This window comes from Pituophis catenifer, unplaced genomic scaffold (assembly GCF_029215685.1).
Source record: "Pituophis catenifer annectens isolate HBS135680 unplaced genomic scaffold, rPitCat1.0.hap2 SCAF_18, whole genome shotgun sequence".
NCBI lineage: Eukaryota > Metazoa > Chordata > Lepidosauria > Squamata > Colubridae > Pituophis > Pituophis catenifer.
In genome coordinates this window covers 3,916,979-3,940,555 of record NW_027256898.1, presented here as the reverse complement: position 1 = coordinate 3,940,555, position 23,577 = coordinate 3,916,979, and the positions used below count along the sequence as shown (strand labels likewise).

The 23,577-nt window shown below is 46.2% G+C and overlaps 1 protein-coding gene across 1 annotated transcript in view; it reads right to left on the bottom strand.

Annotated features, from left to right (window-relative positions):
* ACAP3 (ArfGAP with coiled-coil, ankyrin repeat and PH domains 3) overlaps positions 1 to 23,577 on the bottom strand; it is a 92,747-nt gene that overhangs the window by 47,006 nt on the left and 22,164 nt on the right. The window contains exons 2-4 of the mRNA XM_070956044.1: positions 7,715 to 7,772; positions 4,785 to 4,904; positions 1,756 to 1,809 (exon numbers count right to left, since the gene is read on the bottom strand). Of these exons, the coding sequence (XP_070812145.1) occupies positions 1,756 to 1,809; positions 4,785 to 4,904; positions 7,715 to 7,772 (232 nt within the window). The remainder of the gene's footprint in view (positions 1 to 1,755; positions 1,810 to 4,784; positions 4,905 to 7,714; positions 7,773 to 23,577) is intronic.

Below are 23,577 nucleotides of genomic sequence, written 5' to 3'. Positions count from 1 at the left end.
AATAGAAATATCTCATCTCTAGAGAAGGAGAGAGAAAAGGAATGGACTCAGGTGGAAGGACCAGATTCTCCTGGGGTGAAAAAAAAAACAACCCACTATTTATTTGGTCTTTAAGAGTCCTCACCTGGCTTCATGACACATTATAATTCAACCAGAGAAGGATATGGAATAGTATTCAAAGGGTTTGAAAAAGGATCGGGAAGATGGGGGCAAACTTTCAAAGAAGGGGCCATAATGTGGGAATATAATATGGAGGGACATTTCAGCAGGTTGTGAGAGGTTCTGCTGTTTAATTAACCCAGGGGTCAGCAACCTGCGGCTCTGGAGCCGCATGTGGCTCTTTCATCCCTCTGCTGCGGCTCCCTGTTGCCAGTCGGCTCCACAATTGATAGGGCTTTCGGTTAGGACAGGTAGAGGAAAAAGTACGTCGTGCTAGGATGAGACTCTATGGTGGGGGAAGTGGAGTTCCGGTTGGCTCCAGAATTGAACGGGGGCAGGAGGGGCGCTCCCGGTTAGGACCTTTGTGGCTCTTTGAGTGTTTAAGGTTGCCGACTCCTGAATTAGCCTATTAAATTAAAATCTGGGAAACAATAGAAAGGGAAAAAAATCATCCCAAATTTTTCACTTTTTCTTTTCTTTTTTTTTTTTTTTAAACAGGGATCTCCAAGCTTGACAAGCTTTAAGACCTGTGGACTTCAACTCCCAGAATAGTCCACAGGTCTTAAACCTTGTCAAGCTTGGAGACCCCTGGTATAGAGTAGACTGGGGTACATAGAAAAACAGCAGAATTTTATTATCATCGTTTGAGGAGAGGATAGGCAGGCTAGGTTGGTCAAGTGACTAAGACACTAAGCTTGTCGATCAGAAAGGTTGGCAGTTTGGCGGTTCGAATCCCTAGTATGTCTCCTGTGTGAGCAGGGGGTTGGACTAGATGACCTCCAAGGTCCCTTCCAACTCTGTTACTGTTATATATATATATATATTTCTTTTCATTTCTTCACCCAAAATATTAGATCAACCTCCTTCCCTCATCCTTTTCTCGCCAGACCTAGAATGCGGGTTCACCGATTTCAATGGATTTGAAAAGGATCCAGTGTAGTGCTCCAGCCAAAAAAAAAAAAAGATCAGCCAATCTTCTGGCCATATCAATTTTAGGGGTGGGTGGTGGGTGGGAGGTGGAGTGGGTCCCTTTAAAAACAGCTGCATAAAAATCGTATATATTTCCACACTCAAAACTCACAAACGCCCTCACAAGCTAATGAAATTCAGGACTCAAGATTGTTTTTAGACTGTAGGAGTTTTCCACACGATGCGAAAAATTCAGCTAGGGACAATGTTCTCTTCTCATCGTTCCTATCACCCATCTCCTCCCACTTATGACTGTATGACTGTAACCTTGTTGCTGGTATCCTTAAGATTTATATTGTTTCCCTATGACTATCATTAAGTCTTGTACCTTATGATTCTTGACGAGCGTATCTTTTCTTTTATGTACACTGAGAGCGTTTGCACCAAAGACAAATTCCTTGTGTGTCCAATCACACTTGGCCAATAAAGAATTCTATTTTATTCTATGTTGGACAACTCAGGTGTGGCTCAAAGGGATCTCTCATTACACACCACCTCCCACATTATCTTGCTGTTGGCTAGAGAGATGCTGGAAACTCCTAATTCAAAGATGCGATTTTGTGACGCCCAAGAACCTGCATCGAACTTGCCTGCACAGAAAGCAACTTGGGAAAGGATGACACTCACCATGTGATAGTTGACCATTTCCTGCAAACTGTCTCCAAATTTATCCAAGCATTCCTGCAGAAAGGGAAAAAATATATATATAGGGGCTATTAATTCCACGCATCCGATATCTAGAGAAAGGATTATTTGCATCAGAACATCCTACATCTTTGGTAGAACTGGTGGATTGTAACCGAGGCCAAAAGCCCACAAGCAGATTGCCTAGCCGGTTTCTCTGAAGACGTTTCGCTTCCCATCCAAGAAGCTTCTTCAGCTCTTTGGACTTCGGAGGCTGAAGAAGCTCCTTGGATGAGAAGCGAAACGTCTTCAAAGAAAAACCGGAAAGTCCAGGGATGGGCTTCAAAAATTTTAGCAAAGGGTTCTCTGCCCAGTTGCTGGGTGGGCGTGGCCATGGTGGGCGTGGCCTAGTCGGCCTCCTGCACCACGGTGGGTGGGGGGGTGTTTTTGCCCTCCCCGGGCTCTGGAGGCTTTCCTCCAGCCTCCGGGAGGGCGAAAACGGCCTCCCCAGGCTCCGGAGGCTCTTCCCGAACTTCCGTTAGGCCCGTTTTTCGCCCTCCCAAGCCTCTGCACAAATTCTGCACTTACCTGCATCCAAAACAGGCCGTGTGGGGACTCTTGGGAGGGACGGAGCGGGGTGGAAAAGGCCAGCCAGGAGTGAGATTTGGGGGTTGTCCGAACTGCACAGAATCTTAGCTAGAGGTTCTCCTGAACCCCTGCGAAACCCCAGCAGCCCTCTGCCCACCCCTGGGACACCCAATGACCAAGATGATTGAACATCTCCATAGAGGTCTCCTCCGGCAGCCATAAGGGGATTTTTCTGGGAAGGTTTCCCCCGGGGATTTTGCATCCTGCAGGAGAAGACAATACTGAACTGATCCTCCAGCCGGTCCATGTACAAAAACGAGGAATCAATGCTCATAGAGGCCATAGACTTGATCTTAAGGCGGTTAGATGTGACACTTGTTCCATACAGAGTGCGTTTATTTCCCACGAAGCTGCAGCGCCTAAAGGGAAACCAGCTTCCCCTGGATTGTGGTCCTAAAAACCCCACCCCACCCCCAGCTCATCTCCTCCTCCCCGTGCCTGCCTCCCCTCTCCCAAATAATGGATGCTCACTGACCTAGTTGAGCAGCTTCGCGTTTCTGCCTTTTTAGAAAACAACACAATTTCTTAAGACATCCAATGCCTCGGATATTTTTAGCTGCATGCGGAATCTGTGGATGTGCGCGTGGCTTAATTGCGAGTTACAAAAAGCCAAACATTTTTTTTTTCATTTCTATTTTATTCTTTGCGCCCAAAACGCACGGGGCTAGAAATGTTTGTGTGATGCTCCCCACCATTTTTTTTCGTTGTTGTTATTTATTTATTTTTTTTTGCTTGCAATTTTCCAGTTCTGATTTGGTGCCTTTATTTAGAACGTTCATCGCAAACATAAGCTCCAATGTGCTTATGAAGTCACTGCTGGATTACTAATGACATGAATAATATTTTCGTTTTTGGCCAGTTGGGGGGTGTGTTCAAACAATCCCAAATAGAATCCAAACATCAAATCTGTTCCTCAGATATAAAATCATATGTTGTTTTTAACATGACAACATTTAACCCAGCAGGTGCTTTCACCCACCATCCTAACCTTGGTTATACTAACCAGAGTTAATCTTTAGTTGCTTAGCACTTTGTGAAAATCCATCTGTCTGCTTCGCTGCATTGTGCCAACACAGGAAATGAGTAAATTCAGTAAGTGGGCACAGCTATATTACTGAACTCAAAAGTTCAACCTTCCTGCAATAAATCTGTTACCCCTGCTTCTAAGAAACCTGTCCTGCTAATTAAAGAACTGAAAATCTGAGGACTTTCTCCCAAATATTTTAATCAAAATCTCTTTTGTGTGTGTATGTATTTTCAACCTGCTCTGGAGTAAAAGATAACCTTATTCCATCCTCTTTCAGACAGTCGAAACGATAGCAGGAAAATATCTTTTATTCTACGGCTATCTCAACGTCCATCTTTCATTTGTTGCCGTGTGCCCCTTTTTCTATCGCTCAGTTCTCCAGTAAAGACAAAATGGGACCACATTTCCAAATCCTGCAAGATCAGCAAATTTTAGGTGATCTCAAGGCCCCTTAAACTCCTGTGATTTCACATGAGAAGAATATGAAACCATAACCTCATAGGATCTGGGTGTTTTTGTGGACACTTTTGGGCAAAGTTTCTTTAAAAAGATACACACACACACACACACACACAAAAACCCACAATGTCATAATGTCTCTGCGTGATCAAAATCAGAACCTCAGTCACTTCCAAGTATAGTATTGCCAAATTCAAAAGCTGCCTCTGAACGAGATAGAAAAAAAACAGCGAGATCGGGGAGGAAAAGAAATGTGTTTTTGTTTTTTTTTTCAAAAACTTGACAAACTTTTTGAGTTGTCTGGACTTCCAACTCCCAGAATTCCCCAGCCAGCTTTCGGTTTACTTACGCTGTCGTTTATATTATAGAGTAATAATCTATGCCCGTGATGGCGAACCTATGGCACGGGTGCCACAGGTGGCACACGGAAACATATCTATGTGGGCACGCGAGCGTTGACATAGCTTAGCTCCAGCGCGCATGCGTGCGCCGGCCAGCTGATTTTTGGATCCCACTGGAAGTTGGGAAATGGGCTGTTTCCAGCCTCCAGAGGGCCTCCGGGGTGGGTGGGGAAGGCCGTTTTCACCCTCCCCAGGCTCCTAGAAAGCATCTGGAGCCTGGGGAGGGTGAAAAAAACGGGCCCACCGTGCCATCACGTGCTAAAACCGGGGGGCGCAATTATGGGTGTGGGCACGCACGTTGGCAACCTCCCCGTGCTCCCCCAGCTTTTGGCACGCGACGGCAAAAAGGTTAGCCATCACTGATCTATGCCAAGTCCGCGAGAAAGACAACCTATCATCAACTCTGCAGAGGCAAGTCTGAATTCAGTCAGGCTGAGTTTGGTCAGCATTTTCATACACCCTCAAAAAAATATATATATTTCTTTTTCATTTCTTACCGAGATCATTTCATCTTTCTTGCATTGCTGGGAGAGATCTCGGACGCCGCCGACAAACTGTTTGTTGGTGATGATGTACGCTTTTCCGGCGTCTACCATATTGCTACATAGCTTTACCAGCTGAAAAAGGAAAAAAAAACCACCTGGTGATGACATGATCCAGCCCATCGGCCTTTGGTTCCCACCTCAATTCAGCAAGAGTCAATTGGGTAAAGTTGCCGCTGAATGGGGACTGGAGTTCTTTATTGCCCAGTCAATGTCTACGTACAATGGACGCTCCAGATGTTTGGACTACAATTCCCAGAATCCCTTGCTCAAGGAAATGGAATTCTAAACCTTTAGTGCAGGGGTCAGCAACCTGTGGCTCTGGAGCCGCATGTGGCTCTTTCATCCCTCTGCTGCGGCTCCCTGTCGCTGGTCGGTGCCACAATTTTCAGAGGAGCTTCCGGTTTGGGGGGGGGGGAGCATGTGCCAGGAGGAGACTCTATGGCAAGGGGCGGGTTTTCCGGTTGGCTCCATAATTGATTGGGCTTTTGGTTAGGACAAGTAGAGGAAAAAGGACACCGCACTAGGAGGAGACTCTATGTTCTGGGGGAAAAGGCAGATTTGCAATTCCACCACGGGAAAAAAAAAAAAAAGATTCCAGTACTTAAAACCTTCCAAAAAGTTCGGTTTTAGACAAAAAGGGCTTGCAAGGGCCAGACGAGAAATAAAATCCGAGCACAGACCCCTGCTCGCTGTATTCCCACCATCTGCCAAGGCAAGACTAGGTTGCTGGCAACCTTCTCTGCACTGTTGCATCTGATTCCAGGGAACAAAAGCAAACAGATGCAGCTCCCAGTCACATCTGGCGGCCAGATGGGCAGTTAGGGAGGCTCCCGGAGTCAGCCTCTGGAAGAAGCTCCTTCTTGCAACGTGGCAGTTTCTGCAGTGCGGTTTTGGGTTTTGACCGAAAGCTAAGCAAAGCTGTGTGTTATTTGCAACAGGAGCTCTTCTTTCGGAGGGGGAGGGCGGGGAGCGGGGGGAGAGAGCCCCGAAAATGCAATTAGATGTTCACACTAATTGTGGCACATCCGTCTCCCACAACCAAAACCAGAAGTTTTGGCAGAGATGCGCTATTTGGAAGACCTGCATGTGCCAGCTACTGCACACACAATTTGCACTTACGCAAATCGGTGTTTCCTGACTGGCCACGCCCATCTGTTAATTATTATTATCATCTTTATTCATTAAACATGAAACTCAAGTCAACTGAACATTTAAAGAGGCATCACAAATACCACTGACTGGTGCTAATGGCTGATCCGGGTTGCTGCCAGCGTCCTAGGGATCAACCAAGGACCTTCTTAAGATGTACGATGTTCCGAGTAGCACAGTTCTTTGCTGTTCCGCTGCAGGGGTGGGTTCTAAAACTTTTTACTACCGGTTCTGTGGGTGTGGCTTATTTTGTGGGAGTGGCTTGGTGGGGGTAATGTGACTGGGTGGGCATGGCCAATTTTTCTGTTTTTTTACTTTTAGAAGCATTTTTTCTACAACCTTAAGAGGTTGCAGAAAAAAATGCTTTTAAAAGCCTCTGACAATCCCAGCTGAGCCATGCGATCATCAGAGGCTTTTTTTTTTTTACACTTTTAAAAGCATTTTTTCGGCCGAAGAAGTTGTAGAAAAAATGCTTTTAAAAGTTTAAAAAAAAAAAAAAAGCCACTGATGAGGTGGGCGGGGTAAGCGAGCGGCGACCCGGGCCAGGGACCGGTTCGGGGGCGTGGCCAGCCAATGTTATTACCGGTTCTCCGAACTACTACAATTTTTTACTACCGGTTCTTGCGAACCGGTGTGAACTGTTCTGCTGGTGTTATTGCAGGAAGCTGCAATTTGCTGATGTACGTTATAAAATTCTTGGACATGGTACCGAGCGCCCCGATGACAACGGGTATCACTGCGACATGTTTCATCCATAGTTTCGATGGCCAGGTCGCGATATTTCATGATGATGATGAACTTTTATTCCTTAATCATGAAACTCAAGTCAACTGAACATTTAAAAATGTATCACAAATATCAGGCTGGCTCTGATGGTTGATACGGGTTGCTGCCAGCATCCCTAGGTATCGACCAAGTACCTTCTTAAAAATGTACGTTGTTCCGAGTAGCGCAGCCTTTCGCAGCTCCGCTAGCGCTACAGCAGGAAGCTGCAACTTCTTGGTGTATTTTGCAAAACTCTTGGACGTGGTACCAAGTGCCCCGATGACAATGGCTACCACTGTTACACTGTTGTTGTTGTTATTTGCATGAAGCCCAACCTCAGCCTTCTGCCTTCCACATTTAGGATGATCCTACCCCTGGTTTTTCCTGCTGGCCAAGGCTTATGCCCATGGCTTTATAAAGCCCTAGTAATACATACTACATCCAGCTTTAGTCACCACATTACGAATAAGATGTTGAGACTTTGGAAAAGGTGCAGAGAAGAGCAACTAAGATGATTAAGGCCCTGGAAGCTAAAACATAGGAAGAACAGTTGCACGATTTGGGTAGGGCTAGTCTAGAGAAAAAAAAGGACCGGGTGGGACATGGTAGCAGTATTCCAGTATTTGAGGGGCTGCCACAAAGAAGAGGGGGTCAACTTAGTTTCCGAAGGCAGAACAAGAAACAGTAGATGGAAACTAATCAAGGAGAGAAGCAACCTAGAATTAAAGAGAAATTTTCTGACAATGACGACAATTGACCAGTGGAACAACTTGCCACCAGAAGCTGTGAGTGCTCCAACACTGGAAGTTTTAAAGATGAGATTGGACAGCCATTTGTCCAGAACTGTGTAGGATTTACTTGCTTCTGCAGGGGGCTGGACTAGAAGACCTCCAAGGTCCCTTCCACCTCTATTCTGATGAATTAATCAATTGATTATGGGTTCTTGAGAAGATCTTTTCCCTTCTTACCTTATCGAGCTTGACTTCTATCTCCACAACATCTGTTTCTACTTCATCTATGGTCGCCCTGGGGGAAAAAAAAAAAGAAAGGAAAAACGGAGATTAAAACACCAGCCTGCCATCCCAGATAGAAGCATCAATTACTAAACCAGGAGAAAGTGGCACTAAAGATAAAGGTTCTCCTCGCTCATATGTGCTAGTCGTTCCCGACTCTAGGGGGCGGTGCTCATCTCCGTTTCAAAGCCGGAGAGCCAGCGCTGTCCAAAGACGTCTCCGTGGTCATGTGACCAGCGTGATTCAACGCCAAAGGCGCACGGAACGCTGTTCCCTTCCCACCAAAGACGGTCCCTATTTTTCTACTTGCATTTTTTTTTACGGGCTTTCGAACTGCTAGGTTGGTAGAAGCTGGGACAAGTCACGGGAGCTCACCCCCGTTACGCAACACTAGGGATTCGAACCGCCGGTACCTTTCGATCGACAAGCTCAACGTCTTAGCCCCTGTGCCACCACGTCCCTGTTCTACTATGACAGCAGAAAGACAGGATGGGAGCCGAGGAACGGGAACACTCTTTGGCCTCCAGTCTGCGTGACGTTACCGTTCGGAGAGTCGCTGGACAACCACTGTTAAATGAGCAACTTCATCTCATTGCTTTTATCCGTTCAGCTTCTGAACTATTTCTCCATCCATTTTGGGGCTCATTTTGTAAGTTAGGCCCAGGGAGAGAGGTTTTAGAGGTCATCCAGCTCCACCCTCAAATGCAGAAAGCAGGGTGCAGACGCCTCTGACCTCAATGCATCTAATAGCAACGGCACATAGACTTATATACCGCTTCACAGTGCTCTACAGCCCCTCTCTAAGCGGTTTACAGAGTCAGCCTCTTGCCCCCAACAATCTGGGTCCTCATTTTACCCAAGGATGAAAGGCACCCGCCCTCTGGAATGAGCTACCCCCAGGGATACGACTAATCCCGGACCTCCGGACCTTCCGCCGGGCCCTGAAAACTTTTTTATTTCAGCAAGCCAGGCTGGGTTAAAAATTTTTAATTGGGTGAATTTTATGGGTAACGGGGTTTTAAATTGGAGAAGCCTAAGATAATTTAATTTTGTTTTAATGTATTTTAATATTCGTATTGTGTGTTTTTAATTCTGGCTGTTCACCACCCCGAGTCCTTCAGGAGAGGGGGCGGTATAAAAATTTAATAAATAAATAAATAAATAAACTAGGTTACTAGGAGAAAAAAGGGAATGGGGAAAAAGGGAGATGGAGGGGAGGGGAGGGGAAGGGAAGGGAAGGGAAGGGAAGGGAGGAAAGGGAAGGAAGGAAAGGAAGGAAGGAAGGAAGGAAGGAAGGAAGGAAGGAAGGAAGGAAGGAAGGAAGGAAGGATATTTGTAGCTCAGGGTTAACATGAGGGATCATTGGTGCTCTCTGAGCTGGCTTGTTTTCTTTACCTAACTAGGTTTCATTACCCAACTAGGTAACATCATCAGTGCTAGTATCAAAGGGAGGGAGGGAAGGAAGGAGATGGAGAGACGGACTGATGGAGGGGAGGAAAGATGAAGGAAGGAGATAGAGGGAGGAACCGATGAAGGGGAGGGAGAAAGGAAGGAAGGAAGGAAGGAAGGAAGGAAGGAAGGAAGGAAGGAAGGAAGGAAGTTCCTTTTCCATGGTCCCTCCCACTTTGTATCTGAAGTTCATTTCACATTGCACTGCACAAATTTCACACCGTGTAACATTAAGAGCTTGAGCCATGGCTCGGAGGAAGAGTTTCACAGCACGTCGTCAGGGTCTGTTTTTCCTCCGTTTGAAAGGCAGTTGCCTTGAAAGAAATACAGCCCAGAATAAATCTCCAACATAAGTTAGCAGGCTGAACTCGCCCTCCTCCCACCCCCATAGCCCCATCACTATGCACATACAGCCAGGCGCTCAAGAGGAGAAAAAAATATTAAGAAGCCAAGATCCAAGACTTAGAATTCAGTTCAATCTGGAAGTACGGGTGAGCCAAAAAAAAAAAGAGAGAGAGAGAGAGAGAAAGAAAGAAAAAATAAATGTTTCTTCTGGAGCTCATTCTGATGGTAGAACCGGACAATGGTTCCTTTTAAGCCGTTTCCTGGAAGTGCAGCAAAATATGGGGCCAACTTGTCCGTCCACCCACCCACCTACCAGCTTGGCCAAATCTCAGGGGTTTGTAGCTCCTAATTGTGTGGTTTGTGATGCAGAAGAAAAGGGGGGGGGGGTTGTTGGAGAGCCTGTGAAATTTCTTGGCTTGCTCTCTTCCAGTGTTCCGACATCACTTTCCCGCCCCTTGTTTCCACCCCGTGATTATTTTCTCAAGCAAACTCAATCTTGCTTCGCGGAGTGCCTTATCCCTCTGTTGAAGGGGTAGCTCTCGCCTTCCCTTCCTCAAACTGGCCAACCAAGTAAATAGGCGGCAATATAAATCTAAGAAAGAAAGAAAGAAAGAAAGAAAGAAAGAAAGAAAGAAAGAAAGAAAGAAAGAAAGAAAGAAAGAAAGAAAGAAAGAAAGAAAGAAAGAAAGAAGAACCTGGTTGTTTTTCTTAATTTACTCACGCCCCTCCCCAGGAATTTAAAAAAGAAATACTATCTGTTGCAGTAGAACAGGGAGGACCGTTGAGTAAAATGGGCCATCACCACGGATGGGTCTCTTGGAGTCCAAATGCTGGCTTTATTAGGGTCTCTCATTCAGGGACACAGAAGATGCTTTAAGGTAAAGGTTCCCCTTGCACATCTGTGCTAGTCGTTCCCGACTCTAGGGGGCGGTGCTCATCTCTGTTTCAAAGCCGAAGAGCCAGTGCTGTCCAAAGACATCTCCGTGGTCATGTGGCTGGCATGACTCCAAAGGCGCACGGAACGCTGTTCCCTTCCCACCAAAGGTGGTCCCTATTTTTCTACTTGCATTTTTTATGTGCTTTCGAACTGCTAGGTTGGCAGAAGCTGGGACAAGTCACGGGAGCTCACCCCGTTATACGCGGCGCTAGGGATTCGAACCGCTGAACTGCCGACCTTTCGACCGACAAGCGCAGCATCTTAGCCACTGAGCCACCGCATCCAAGATGCTATATCATTCGTCCATTTTCCAAGGTGGAGTTTTCCCCATTTTGTGTATCTCAAAATTTCACAGGAGAGCTAAGGGAATCTCTTGGGCTGTGTGGTTTCGAATCCGGGATGCATCAAAGCAGAAGAAAACTTCCCGTGGTAGGAAGAGCTATGAGCAATCAATAGCCCCTTGACAACCTGTGGACTTCAACTCCCAGAATTCCCAAGCCAGCATCCTTCCTGAGTTGGAAGTCAACAGTTTATAAAAGGACCGCCCTAATCCATGGCCACCTTTGTTGAGTCACCTTCCCGGCTCATTTGTGGTGGATCCAGAACTTTCATCCATCCCACAGAAGATAATTGCACAAAGGAGTAAATTAGGATGCAGGGACCGTCTCTCTCAGCTGTTTGATGTTCTCATGCTTGGAAGGTGAAACTGTGTAGGTACAGAACTGTTTTCTGAACTAAGAAAACTAAGCTATCTCTAGATTAGATAGTTGTTCCATAGAGGCCTCCACCCTTGGCAACTTTAAGACTTGTGGACTTCAACTCCCAGTATTCCTCAGCCAGAGACGTCTGTCATCTCTGTTGGCATTCTCCACCTGAGTTCAGGTTTAAGTAGAAGCCACAACTCTCTCTCTCTCATATCACTCACACATACATACATACACACACACACACGAATAGAAAGACTCCTCAAAAACACCTCGCCCCCCGCATCATCCCCCAAAGATTCATTCTACCTCGTGCAGGAGAACACTTTTCCCATCTGATTCAGCTAAGACCTTTCCAGCTGTGGATCCTTGTTTGTTATCCCAAGTGGAGCCACTGGCACCTCAGAGATCTGCCTGGATTCCCCACCATAACAGAAACGGGCAGAAGCAAGATAGAAGGAACCTGGTCACCCTTCAAGAGAAGTATCCAGTTCTGCTCGGCACCCGGGAAACTCTACAATCCATTAGACGTGACAGCGGCCCAGGGGCAAGGAGAACACCGTCTGGAAGCTCTCGTGAAGGTGAGTCAGAGCGCGTAATCATGATCGCGGCATCCGCGGGAAGCTAGAGACACGTGCGTTTGCGTGACCTCTTCCCCAACCGGCAACAAGCTTTGGCACGCTGGAAAGATGCCTTTTGTAAGGTTGGCGGAGGCTTCCAAGAACAATTAAGCTAAGTGGAACAGCAGACAGGAACACCAGGGATGGTGAGCAAGGGCCCGAAGGAAGACATTTCGAAGAAACCAGGTGCCAACATGGCCTGACCATATTATCTTTCAAAAATAGCACATGAAATGAGCCTTCCAGAATCCCGGAATCGGAATCATCCCTTTCTGTGTAGAGAAATTGCTCGCAGATTCAGACGTAGCAACTGAGGTCGAAGCAGCCGAGATACCTGGAAATTGACAGCTTGAGGAAGCTTCTGAATGCTTTATGGCCCATCTTTTTAGCCACCGAACCAGTGGTGAAATTTTCCCTGGTTTGCTGCCCGCACATGCCAAATGCACGCTGCGTGTGTATGCACAGTGTGCACCAATGACGCTCTGCACGTAGAAAAAGAAGGCTTGGGAAGGTAAGTAGAACAGTGAAGGGAGGGGAGACAGCTGTGCCACGCGATTTAGGTTCACTGCTTTCTAGCGATTTAAAATTGCGTGGCACAGCTGATTGTCGGAAATACCGGTTCAGACCAACCGGTAGCTTTTATCATTACCGGATCGCCCAAACCGGTGCGAACCGGTAGGATTTCACCACTGCATCGAACCCCACAAACCAAAAGTCAGAAAATCTCGGAATTCCGGTAAGAACGTCTGGTCGCTTCCCAAGAGATATCTACCAATGCAAACTACTAACTCGGTACCAATTTAGGCTTCTGAAGGCTGGGTCTTCAAACTCAAGTAGGCCCAGATTGGCTCCCCGAGACCTAGTCGGCAGCCGGTTGGGAGTTCTTTTCAAACCCAGATCGATTTTGGCATCCCGCTGCACTTTCAGGCCGAATGCCTGCGATTCCTACTACGTCAGACATTCTGTCTCTCTCTCTCTCTCTCTCTGACGGGCGGCATAAGCCATCACCGCTTGATTTCTGCGGCCCAGTTGGCAGCAGCACCCGGAGTCACGACAGGGTGCCAGAATTCCTCTCTGAGAGAGAGAGAGAGAGAGAGAGAGAGAGAGAGAGAGAGACCCTCACACCCAGACAACTTGGCGTCCAGACCCGCAAGCCCAACCTCAAGAAAAAAAATAAAGCATCACAAAAACTATTTACAAAAAAAAAAACAAAAAAAAAACCAGAGGAAACGTTTCAAGCCGTTAATCACCATTCAGGATTACATAAGACAGGCGAGATCTGGTTTCGTTCAGCAAAAGAGCGAACTGGAAGAAGCAAAAACAGAAGAAGGAGCCATGAGGTCCAGGGAGGACAGCTGGCCTTGAGCTCCGTTTCCCACAAAACCGGCAGAAATATACCTGCTAACTTATACCAAGGGGGATAAATGAAAATTTTTTTTCCCATCTGCCGGGACATTTTTGATCTTGGAATGTCGCAGTGCATGTCGTCCTCGGCTTACAACAGCTCATTTAGTAACCCCTCGAAGTTAGAACAGCACTTAGTTACGACCATTTTTCACACTTAACGACTGCTGTGGCATTCCCCATGGTCGCGTGATTGAAATTCAGACGCTTTGGCAGCTGACTCAGATTTATGATGACGGCTGGGGTCACGCGACCCCCCCCTCCTTTCGCGACCTTCTGACAAGCAAAGGCGAGGGGGAAGCCAGATTTCATTTAACAACCGCGTTGCTAACTTAACAACTGACTCGTTTAACGAAGGTGGCAAGAAAGTTTGTAAACCAAGGCCAAAACTCGCTTAGCCAATGTCTCGCTTAGCCACAGAAATGTTGGGCTCAATGGAGGTCGTAAGGTGAGGATTACCTGTACCTACTTAGTTCTCATGAGTTTTTGAGCCCGCACAGAAAGCCCAGGCTTGATCTGGAGTTAAGCACCTGAAAAGTTTCAAGGTCAAGCAGAATAACTTCTATCATTCTGGAAAAAAGATTTTTATTTGCCTGTATTTTGGATCTTTCTTTCTTTCTTTCTTTCTTTCTTTCTTTCTTTCTTTCTTTCTTTCTTTCTCTCTCTCTCTTTCTCTTTTCCTTTCTTTCTTTTCCTTTCTTCCTTCCTTCCTTCTTCTTTCTCTTCTTTCTTTCTTTCTTTCTTTCTTTCTCTTCTTTCTTTCTTTCTTTCTTTCTTTCTTTCTTTCTTTCTTTCTTTCTTCCTTCCTTCCTTCCTTCCTTCCTTCCTTCCTTCCTTCCTTCCTTCCTTCCTTCCTTCCTTATAAAAGGGAGGCCTATCTGAGGAGTTATCCCCTGTCCGCTGGCAGTGAAGAGCCATAATCTGGCCCCCATTTGATCCATCCTTCTTGAAGCTGGCTCCAAAGAGATATATTCTGCATCTGCCTGCTCCTTTTTTTAGCCTCCTCCCCCCGCCCTCCCCCCGTAGTGTTGGCAAGGCCTGGCTTTCTCTGAAATACAATAATGAACGTGTTTCTCCTGGGCTGATTCCCTCTCGCTATTTTTATTCTCCTGGCCTGGAAGTCACGTGGGCTCTGCATGGAAATCTTTTCCCTGTCTGTTTGGCTGCGATGCTTCCGTCCGCAAAGGTTTTATCTCAGTTGCAGGGGCTGAAGAGAGAGGCACAAATGCGAGGGGAAGGAAGGAAGGAAGGAAGGAAGGAAGGAAGGAAGGAAGGAAGGAAGGAAGGAAGGAAGGAAAGATGTGATGGATGGGAAGGAAGGAAGGAAGGAAGGAAGGAAGGAAGGAAGGAAGGAAGGAAAGATGTGATGGATGGGAAGGAAGGAAGGAAGGAAGGAAGGAAGGAAGGAAGGAAGGAAGTGATGGATAGGAAGGAAGGAAAGATGTGATGGATGAGAAGGAAGGAATGGATAGGAAGGAAGGATGGATGGATGGGAAGATATGATGGAGGGGAAGGAAGGAAGGAAGTGATGGATAGGAAGGAAGGATGTGATGAATGGGAAGGAAGGAATGGATAGGAAGGAAGGTTGGATGGATGGATGGAAGGAAGTGATGGATGGGAAGGAAGGAAGGAATGGATAGGAAGGAAGGAAGGAAGGAAGGAAGGAAGGAAGGAAGGAAGGATGGATGGAAAGATATGATGGAGGGGAAGGAAGGAAGGAAGTGATGGATAGGAAGGAAGGAAGTGATGGATAGGAAGGAAGGAAAGATGTGATGGATGGAAAGGAAGGAAGGAAGGAATGGATAGGAAGGAAGGATGGATGGGAAGATGTGATGGATGGGAAGGAAGGAAGTGATGGATAGGAAGGAAGGAAAGATGTGATGGATGGAAAGGAAGGAAGGAAGGATGGATGGGAAGATGTGATCGATGGGAAGGAAGGAAGGGATGGATAGGAAGGAAGGGATAGGAAGGAAGAAAGAAAGAAAGGATGGATGGATGGATGGGAAGATGTGATGGATGGGAAGGAAGGAAGGAAGGAAGGAAGGAAGGAAGGAATGGATAGGAAGGAAGAAAGGATGGATGGAAAGATGGGAACGATGGGAAGGAAGGAAGAACTTTTTAGAGGAGGAGGAGGAAGAGAACACGACAAGATGGACAGTGCTGAAATTCGCATAATGGCATCGCATGATGTTCCTGCACTTATTTTACCTGCCAATGTTAACCTATTTCAAGTCACTCAAGACAAATCTCTGTTTGGAAACATTTCACTGAGAATTTGAAGGACTGGGTTCCCCACCCACCCCCACGCCCACCTCTCCCAATCACTTCCCCGCTTGGCCTCCACCTAAATCCGTTGGATCCAGTTCCCAAGCTCCTTCTCCAAGGTTTCAGTTGATGTAGCACAGCGGAAACAACGACAACAACAACAAACCACAGCCAGGTGCAAAAACCCAACAAAAGATAACTCCCACCAATTCCAATTCAGGTTTGGGGGACTGGAAAAAGCAGGAGGGCGAGGCCGCGAATTTCCTTCTGGCCTGCCAAGGGGTTGCCTCCTTCCCTACCCACGGGATGGCACGCGCCAAGCACATTAACACGGGCTAAATTGCTTTGTGAGCTCCGCCATGGTGGCATTTTGCCAACAGACCGGTAATGAGTTGTAACCACGTCTAACACAATTGTTCTCGACGGAGAGTTTGGTTGGATCATAAGGGGTATTTTCTGTGGCTCTCTTTCCTCACCCCCACCCCCACCCCACGCATGGCCGGAAAGTAAGAATCCCCAGGCACCCAAGGACGGGGACGGGGACATCAGGATTTGGATTGTTAATATACCGAGGGCCTGGTGCAAAGCCTAAATCCCATCAGTCATCTCTACAGTTTTGCTAACAGCACGTCTTGCAACTTTCTTTTTTTCCATCATTTATTCTGCAAGCACTGCAGAATTTTTCACAGCCCGTTGTGCCGAAGGATGAAAACGCAGCGCTTTTGCGACTTCATAAGCACACAAACACACACACACACACACACACACACACACACACACACACACCAGCTCACAAAGGACCGAAGCAAAATATCATCTCTGCCTTCATTAATGGGGCACAGTGTTTTTCCCCCTTGGGCCTGAAATTCATAAGCGACGGGATTGAGACTCTAGAAAGAGTGCAGAGAAGAGCCACAAAGAGGATTATAGAGTTTTAAAACTCAAATTCCCTTCAACCAAAAAAAATATAACCAGCACCTGATAACCCTCACTAGAATAGGGACCAGACACAAAATCACAGGTAGTCCTCAAGCGAGAACTTTGTTAAGTGAGTTTTGCCTCCCTTCCTTTTTTTACGACGTTCCTTGCTACGCTTGTTAAGTGAATCGGGGCAGATGTGAAGGCGGTTGTGAAGTGAATCTGGCTTCCTGTTGTGGCCCGTACGCGGCCTGTGCAGCTAGTAGCTGATTCCGACAGCGAGGAGGCTGGTGTGGTGCTGCGCCAGCAGCCTGTGCAGCTGGCCCTCGAGTCGGACAGTGAGGAGGCTGGAGAAGATATGGTGCCAGAGGCCTTCAGAACCTCCAGAAGCTCCCATAAGTGAAGAGGAAGAAGAGGAGGAGCCTCTTCTCGATGCACGGGCATGCAGAGCTGCCAAAAGGCAAGAGTGGCTCCTCAGGAGGAGGTCACCTCGAGAGTAAGGCTTGGGGCTAATTGGCCGCTCCCTTAGCCTATTTAAGGAAGGACACCGACTGATGCAATTTGCAGGGAACAACTTCGTTCACATACCTTCGTGTCTTGTCTTGCTTATCTCATCAGCTTCCTGCAAATTGCTTCTGGGCATTCTGCCAACCATGGTAAGCATTCAGTTATTATTCTTTGAATTCTTGGCGTCTGTTAATACAATTAACGGACTTTGTGCGTGCTGCGTTCTTTGGGGTCCGTAGCTGGGATAGAACACTTCCCCGTTGGCTTTGCTTTGTCAGGAGGTCGCAAAAAAAGAGGATCGCGTGACTCCGGAACATTGCCACCGTCATAAGTATGAGCCAGGTGTCCAAATTTTGATGATGTGAACACGGGGGTGTGCTGCCTACCCAGGATTTATTCTGCTTTAACCTTCAGCGAACCTTGGCTTCGCAATCGCTTAAAACAGCCCACCACCGGTGAGAAAGTTAAAATTATAAGTACTTCTGACAAACTGAGCGCAGGGAAGATGGATCCACCCTCCTGTTAGCCTGTTTGTGCTTTTCGAGCCTGTCCGGAGACCAAAACTCGGACGTTTTTTGGATTAATCTGCCAAGGGAATTCTCGCCGTCCCTAAAAAGTTCAACATAACGCAAAGCCAACACAAATGCGAGGATTTCCCCCCCCCCCTCCCCAACCGTGGCTTCTTCCACACACCTCCCACGCTTGCAAAAACTTCTTCCCCACCTTTGCAACATCATTTCGCATCCCTCTCTCTCTCTCTCTCTCTTGCTCGCTCGCTCTTTCTCCCCATGTGAGAAAACGGCACCATGGCAACCCTTCACCATGGCAACCGTCTCCGTGCTCAGGGGATATCCAGGACCGGCCACCGCAGCTGGCATCTGCTCCCATCCCTCAAAGAGGCTCTAAGATTTCGCGTGGCATGTCAAATGTGGCACCCAGCTCGTCCGCGTTGGGATTTTGAGGCTGCCAGAAGCAGCCGGGGAGATAGATAGATAGATAGATAGATAGATAGATAGATAGATAGATAGATAGATAGATAGATTAATAAAAAACCTGGCTGTCAAAATTGCACATCATCGGGGTTGTGTGTGTGTGTGTGTGTGTGTGTGTGAGAGAGAGAGAGAGTGAGAGAGGAAGAACCTAACCAGTTAGATTTCTCCCTGGCGGTTGAAACCAGAATTTTGCATTTATGAGGCATCCTTTTTCTGGGCTATTATCCTGACTTGGAAATAAATTTAAAAAAAAAAACTTTTGGGTGTATAAGGGCAACACTCAAAAGGCAATGTAATAGTAAGCATTCATTGAAAATCGATTTCGTTTAGTGCAATTGGAATATATTTCACTGTACTGTGTCGAAGGAGGAGGGCAAGGCTTTACGTTTTAAAAACTCACCTCAACCTGCAAAATTTGGCACACATCACAATATTTACTCCCTTGCACCTCCATCCCAGAGGCTCCTTCCTTCCTTCCTTCCTTCCTTCCTTCCTTCCTTCCTTCCTTCCTTCCTTCCCTCCATTTAACTATCCTTCCTTCTTTTCCTTCTTTCTCTTCATTTACCCTTCCTTCCTTCCCTCCATTTTTCCATCCTTTCCCTTCCTTTATCCTTCATTTTTTCTTTCCCTCCCTCCCTCCCTCCATTTATCCATCCTTTGTTCCCTTCCTCCCTCCCTCCCTCCATTTATCTATCCTTCCTTCTTTTCCTTCTTTCTCTTCATTTACCCTTCCTTCCCTCCCTCCATTTATCCATCCTTCCTTCCTTTCCTTCTTTCTCTTCATTTATCCTGCCTTCCCTCCCTCCATTTATCCCTCCATCCCTCCATCCTTCCTTCCTTTCCTTCTTTCTCTTCCATTTATCTTTCCTTCCTTTCTTCCGTCATTCCTTCTTTCCCTCCCTCCCTCCATTTATCCATCCTTCCATCCTTCCTTCCTTTCTCTTCATTTATCCTTCCTTCCCTCCCTCCATTTATCCATCCTTCCTTTTTTTCCTTCTTTCTCTTCATTTATCCTTCCTTCCTTCCCTCCCTCCCTCTATTTATCCTTCTTATCGTTTCCTTCTTTCTCTTCATTTATCCTTCCTTCCTTCTCTCCATTTATCCTTCCTTCCTCCCTCCCTCCCATCCATCCATTCATCCATTATGGGCATTGAAGTTCGCACATCTTAAAGTAGCCGAGGTTGAGAATAGGCCAAAGATCCATATCTCCAAATAGCTGGCTGTTTCCAAATGACGGGATAATTACGCGTTCCCTGATTCTTATGAACCCCAGGATTACTTCCCATCAGCCACCCCTGAGCGGAAGAGAATTACTCCATTTCCTGCAGGCTGGTGGGAACACAAAGCAGGACGAAAGCAGACCAAACAGATCAACCAAGAATTAATTGTGGCTCTCTTCCTCCAGCCAAGATACACAAATCCACCACCCTCACTCCTTCCACCTCTGTAAGCAAAACTTCCCCGGGATTTAGACCCCGTTTGGGGAACTCGAAACCTTCCCCCCCCCAGCCTCCCCCCCCAATTATTCTTGGCTTAAGAAGAAGAAGGGGGCGAAAAAAAACCAACAACCAGAGATTGAAGCATTCCAAGCTAAGACAAATATTTAAACTAGATTTCCAGAACATTTGCCCTCTTTTTCAGAGAATCTCAATTGTTCTTTTTTTTTTTTTATAAACAGAATAAAGACTGGCTTGCAATATATTATGCATAAAGGAAGTCCTTGATTTACAATCTTGCTTTTAGTGGCCATTCAAAGCACTGGTAGGTTTCACCACCGGTTCTGTGGGCATGGCTTGGTGGACGTGGCATGGCTTGGTGGGCATGGCAGGGGAAGGATACTGTAAAATCCCCATTCCCTCCCCACTCCAGGAGAAGATAATGTAAAATCCCCATTCCCACCCCACTTCAGGGGAAGGATACTGCAAAATCCCCAATCTCTCTCCACTCCAGGGGAAGGATACTACAAAATCCCCATTCCCTCCCCACTCCAGGGGAAGGATAATGTAAAATCCCCATTCCCACCCCACTTCAGGGGAAGGATACTGCAAAATCCCCAATCCCTCCCACTCCAGGGGAAGGATACTACAAAATCCCCATTCCCTCCCCACTCCAGGGGAAGGATAATGTAAAATCCCCATTCCTTCCCCACTCCAGGGGAAGATACTGTAAAATCCCCATTCCCTCCCCGCTCCAGGGGAAGGATAACGTAAAATCCCCATTCCTTCCCCACTCCAGGGGAAGATAGTGTAAAATCCCCATTCCCTCCCCACTCCAGAAGGATACTGTAAAATCCCCATTCCCACCCCACTTCAGGGGAAGGATACTGTAAAATCCCCATTCCCACCCCACTCCAGGGGAAGGTTACTGCAAAATCCCCATTTCCTCCCGATCAGCTGGGACTCGGGAGGCAGAGAATAGATGGAGGCGGGGCCAGTCAGAATTTTTACTACCGGTTCTCCGAACTACTCAAAATTTCCGCTACCGGTTCTCCAGAACTGGTCAGAACCTGCTGAAACCCACCTCCGATTCAAAGTTATAACGGCCCTGAAAAAAGTGGACATGACCAGTTTTCACATGACCATTGCTGCATCGTCATCAAAATTCGGACACTTGGCAACTGGCTTGTATTTATGACAGTCGCAGTGTCCCGGGGTCATGTGTGATCCCCTTTTGTGACCTTCTGATAAGCAACGTCAACGGGGAAGCCTGTCTCACTTAACGGCCGCGTTATTAAGATCGGAACTGCAGGGATTCACTTAACAGCTGCGACAGATCGTAAAATGGGGCAAAACTCCACTTCACTGCCGCCTCGTTTTAGCGACAGAAACTTTGGGTTCCGTTGCGGTCGTAAGTTGAGGACTGCCGTATCTGCATGCAGACTGCTTCGTGGATGAACTGTAACACTGACAGGATGAGGTAGATTTGACACCTCTCTTTTCAACAGAAGAAGGGTAGATGTACCGACACAGATATAAAAGTGTCTTCAGAAACATCTGACTCACCTTGCAATCAAAAGTAATAGCTGATGAGTTCAACCTTTGACTGCATTCATATGAATCCGATTACTGAATTAACCTCAACCAATCAACCAATCAATCAATCAATCAATCAATCAGGAAAGAGCTGGAAGGGACCTTGTAGGTCATCTAGTCCAACCCTCTGCTCAGGCAGGAGACGCTATACAATTTCAGACCAACAGGCTCCTCAATCTCTTCTGAATAGAATAGAATAGAATAGAATAGAATAGAATAGAGTAAAGTTGAATAGAGTAGAGTAGAGTAGAGTAGAGTAGAGTAGAGTAGAGTAGAGTAGAGTAGAGTAGAGTAGATTAGAATAGAATAGGAGTACAGTTGAATAGAGTAGAGTAGAGTAGAGTTGAATAGAACAGAATAGAATAGGAAATAGAATAGAGTAAAGTTGAATAGAGTAGAGTAGAGTAGAGTAGAGTAGAGTAGAGTAGAGTAGAGTAGAATAGAATAGGAGTACAGTTGAATAGAGTAGAGTAGAGTAGAGTAGAGTAGAGTAGAGTAGAGTAGAGTTGAATAGAACAGAATAGAATAGGAAATAGAATAGAGTAAAGTTGAATAGAGTAGAGTAGAGTAGAGTAGAGTAGAGTAGAATAGAATAGAATAGAATAGAATAGAATAGAATAGAATAGAATAGAATAGGAGTACAGTTGAATAGAGTAGAGTAGAGTTGAATAGAACAGAATAGAATAGGAAATAGAATAGAGTAGAGTTGAATAGAGTTGAATAGAGTTGAGTTGAGTTGAGTAGAGTAGAGTAGAGTAGAGTAGAGTAGAGTTGAATAGAATAGAATAGAATAGAATAGAATAGAATAGAATAGAATAGAATAGGAGTACAGTTGAATAGAGTAGAGTAGAGTTGAATAGAACAGAATAGAATAGGAAATAGAATAGAGTAGAGTTGAATAGAGTTGAATAGAGTTGAGTTGAGTTGAGTAGAGTAGAGTAGAGTAGAGTAGAGTAGAGTAGAGTAGAGTAGAGTAGAGTAGAGTAGAGTTGAATAGAATAGAAGAGAAGGGAAGGGAAGGGAAGGGAAGGGAGGAATAGAATAGAATTATTTATTGGCCAAGTGTGATTGGACACACAAGGAATTTGTCTTTGGTGCATACGCTCTCAGTGTACATAAAAAGACAAGATACATTCCTCAAGAATCATAAGGTACAACCCTTAATGACAGTCATAGGGAAACAGTCAATATAAATCTTAAGGACACCAGCAACAAGGTTACAGTCATACAGTCATAAGTGGGAGGAGACGGGTAATGGGAATGATGAGAAGATTAATAGTAGTGCAGACTTAGTAAATAGTTTGACAGTGTTGAGGGAATTATTTGTTGAGCAGAGTGATGGCATTCGGGGAAAAAACTGTCCTTGTGTCTAGTTGTTGCCCTATAGCCTCGTTTTGAGGCTAGGAGTAGAAACAGTTTAAAAACCTCCAGTGATAGAAGAAGCACCCACAACTTCTAGTGGCAAGCTGTTCCACCAGTGAATTGTTCTCCCCGTTAGGAAGTTTCTCCTTCATTCCAGGTTGCTTCTCTCCTTAATAAGTTTCCATCCATTGTTTCTCGTCTCGCCTCTTTTTTCTGGGCAGGCCCAAAACTGAGCTGCAAATTTACTAAACCGATGGGCCGATGTGCACCCCTCCCTACCCCCAAGATGCAAAGCAGCAAAACCCAGATTTTAACGCTTCCTAACTTCCTTCTCAGCCTTGAGGATCAACCAGTCCATTCGAACTCGCAACGGAATGCCTTGGGTCTCTCTTTGTGTGTGTGTGTGTGTGTGTGTGTGTGTGTGTGTGTGTGTGTGTGTGTTTGTGTGTGTGTGAGTTCCAGGCCTGCCTGTCCTTTTTTTCTTTTTTTATTGTGGCTTTTTAAGTTTCTAAAATCTGAGCCAGGAGAGAGTTTGGAAGAGAAAGGGGCAAAAGGAAGGAACTGTCTTTTTTTAACATTTTTTTTTAAACTCTTTTGCAGGATGCCCTTCAAATAGCAATGCTTTAAATTCCCATCATAGCCCAGAAATGGCTCGTCACTAAATCACCCTGTGCAGCCACACACAACCGAAGCAATTCTTAAAATATTTCAAACCCCCCCACCTCAAAAAAAAAACACACACCAAAAAACCCTCTTCTGAAACAGGGTAGTTATTTACACAAAGTCAGCTGCGCTCCGGAAATCTCCTTTCCTTTCCAGAATCTCCCCCTCTCCCCCTTAGTTAAAATTATGCCAAGGCCTACTACGGGGGAGCTGCCAAAAATGTTCGGAGGGGAATGTCACATGGGGGAGGGGATGGAAGGGGGGCACTTGAAGGGGGGGGGTGATGGAAGGGGGGGCACTTTTTCCAAGCCAAAAGAAATGGGGAACGATGAAGTTTCTGCTTCATCGTAACCAGCTTCGTCCTTAAAAGAGCATCGAGAAGGTCATCTAGACCAACCCCCCTGCTCACGCAGGAGACCTCTACTAGGGATTCAAAGAGAGAGACAGAGACAGAGAGACAGAGACAGAGACAGAGCAGAGAAAGAGAGAGACAGAGACAGAGACAGAGACAGAGACAGAGAGACAGAGATAGAGAGACAAAGACAGAGACAGAGAGGCAGAGCAGAGAGAGAGAGACAGAGAGAGAGAGAGAGAGAGACAGAGACAGAGAGACAGAGCAG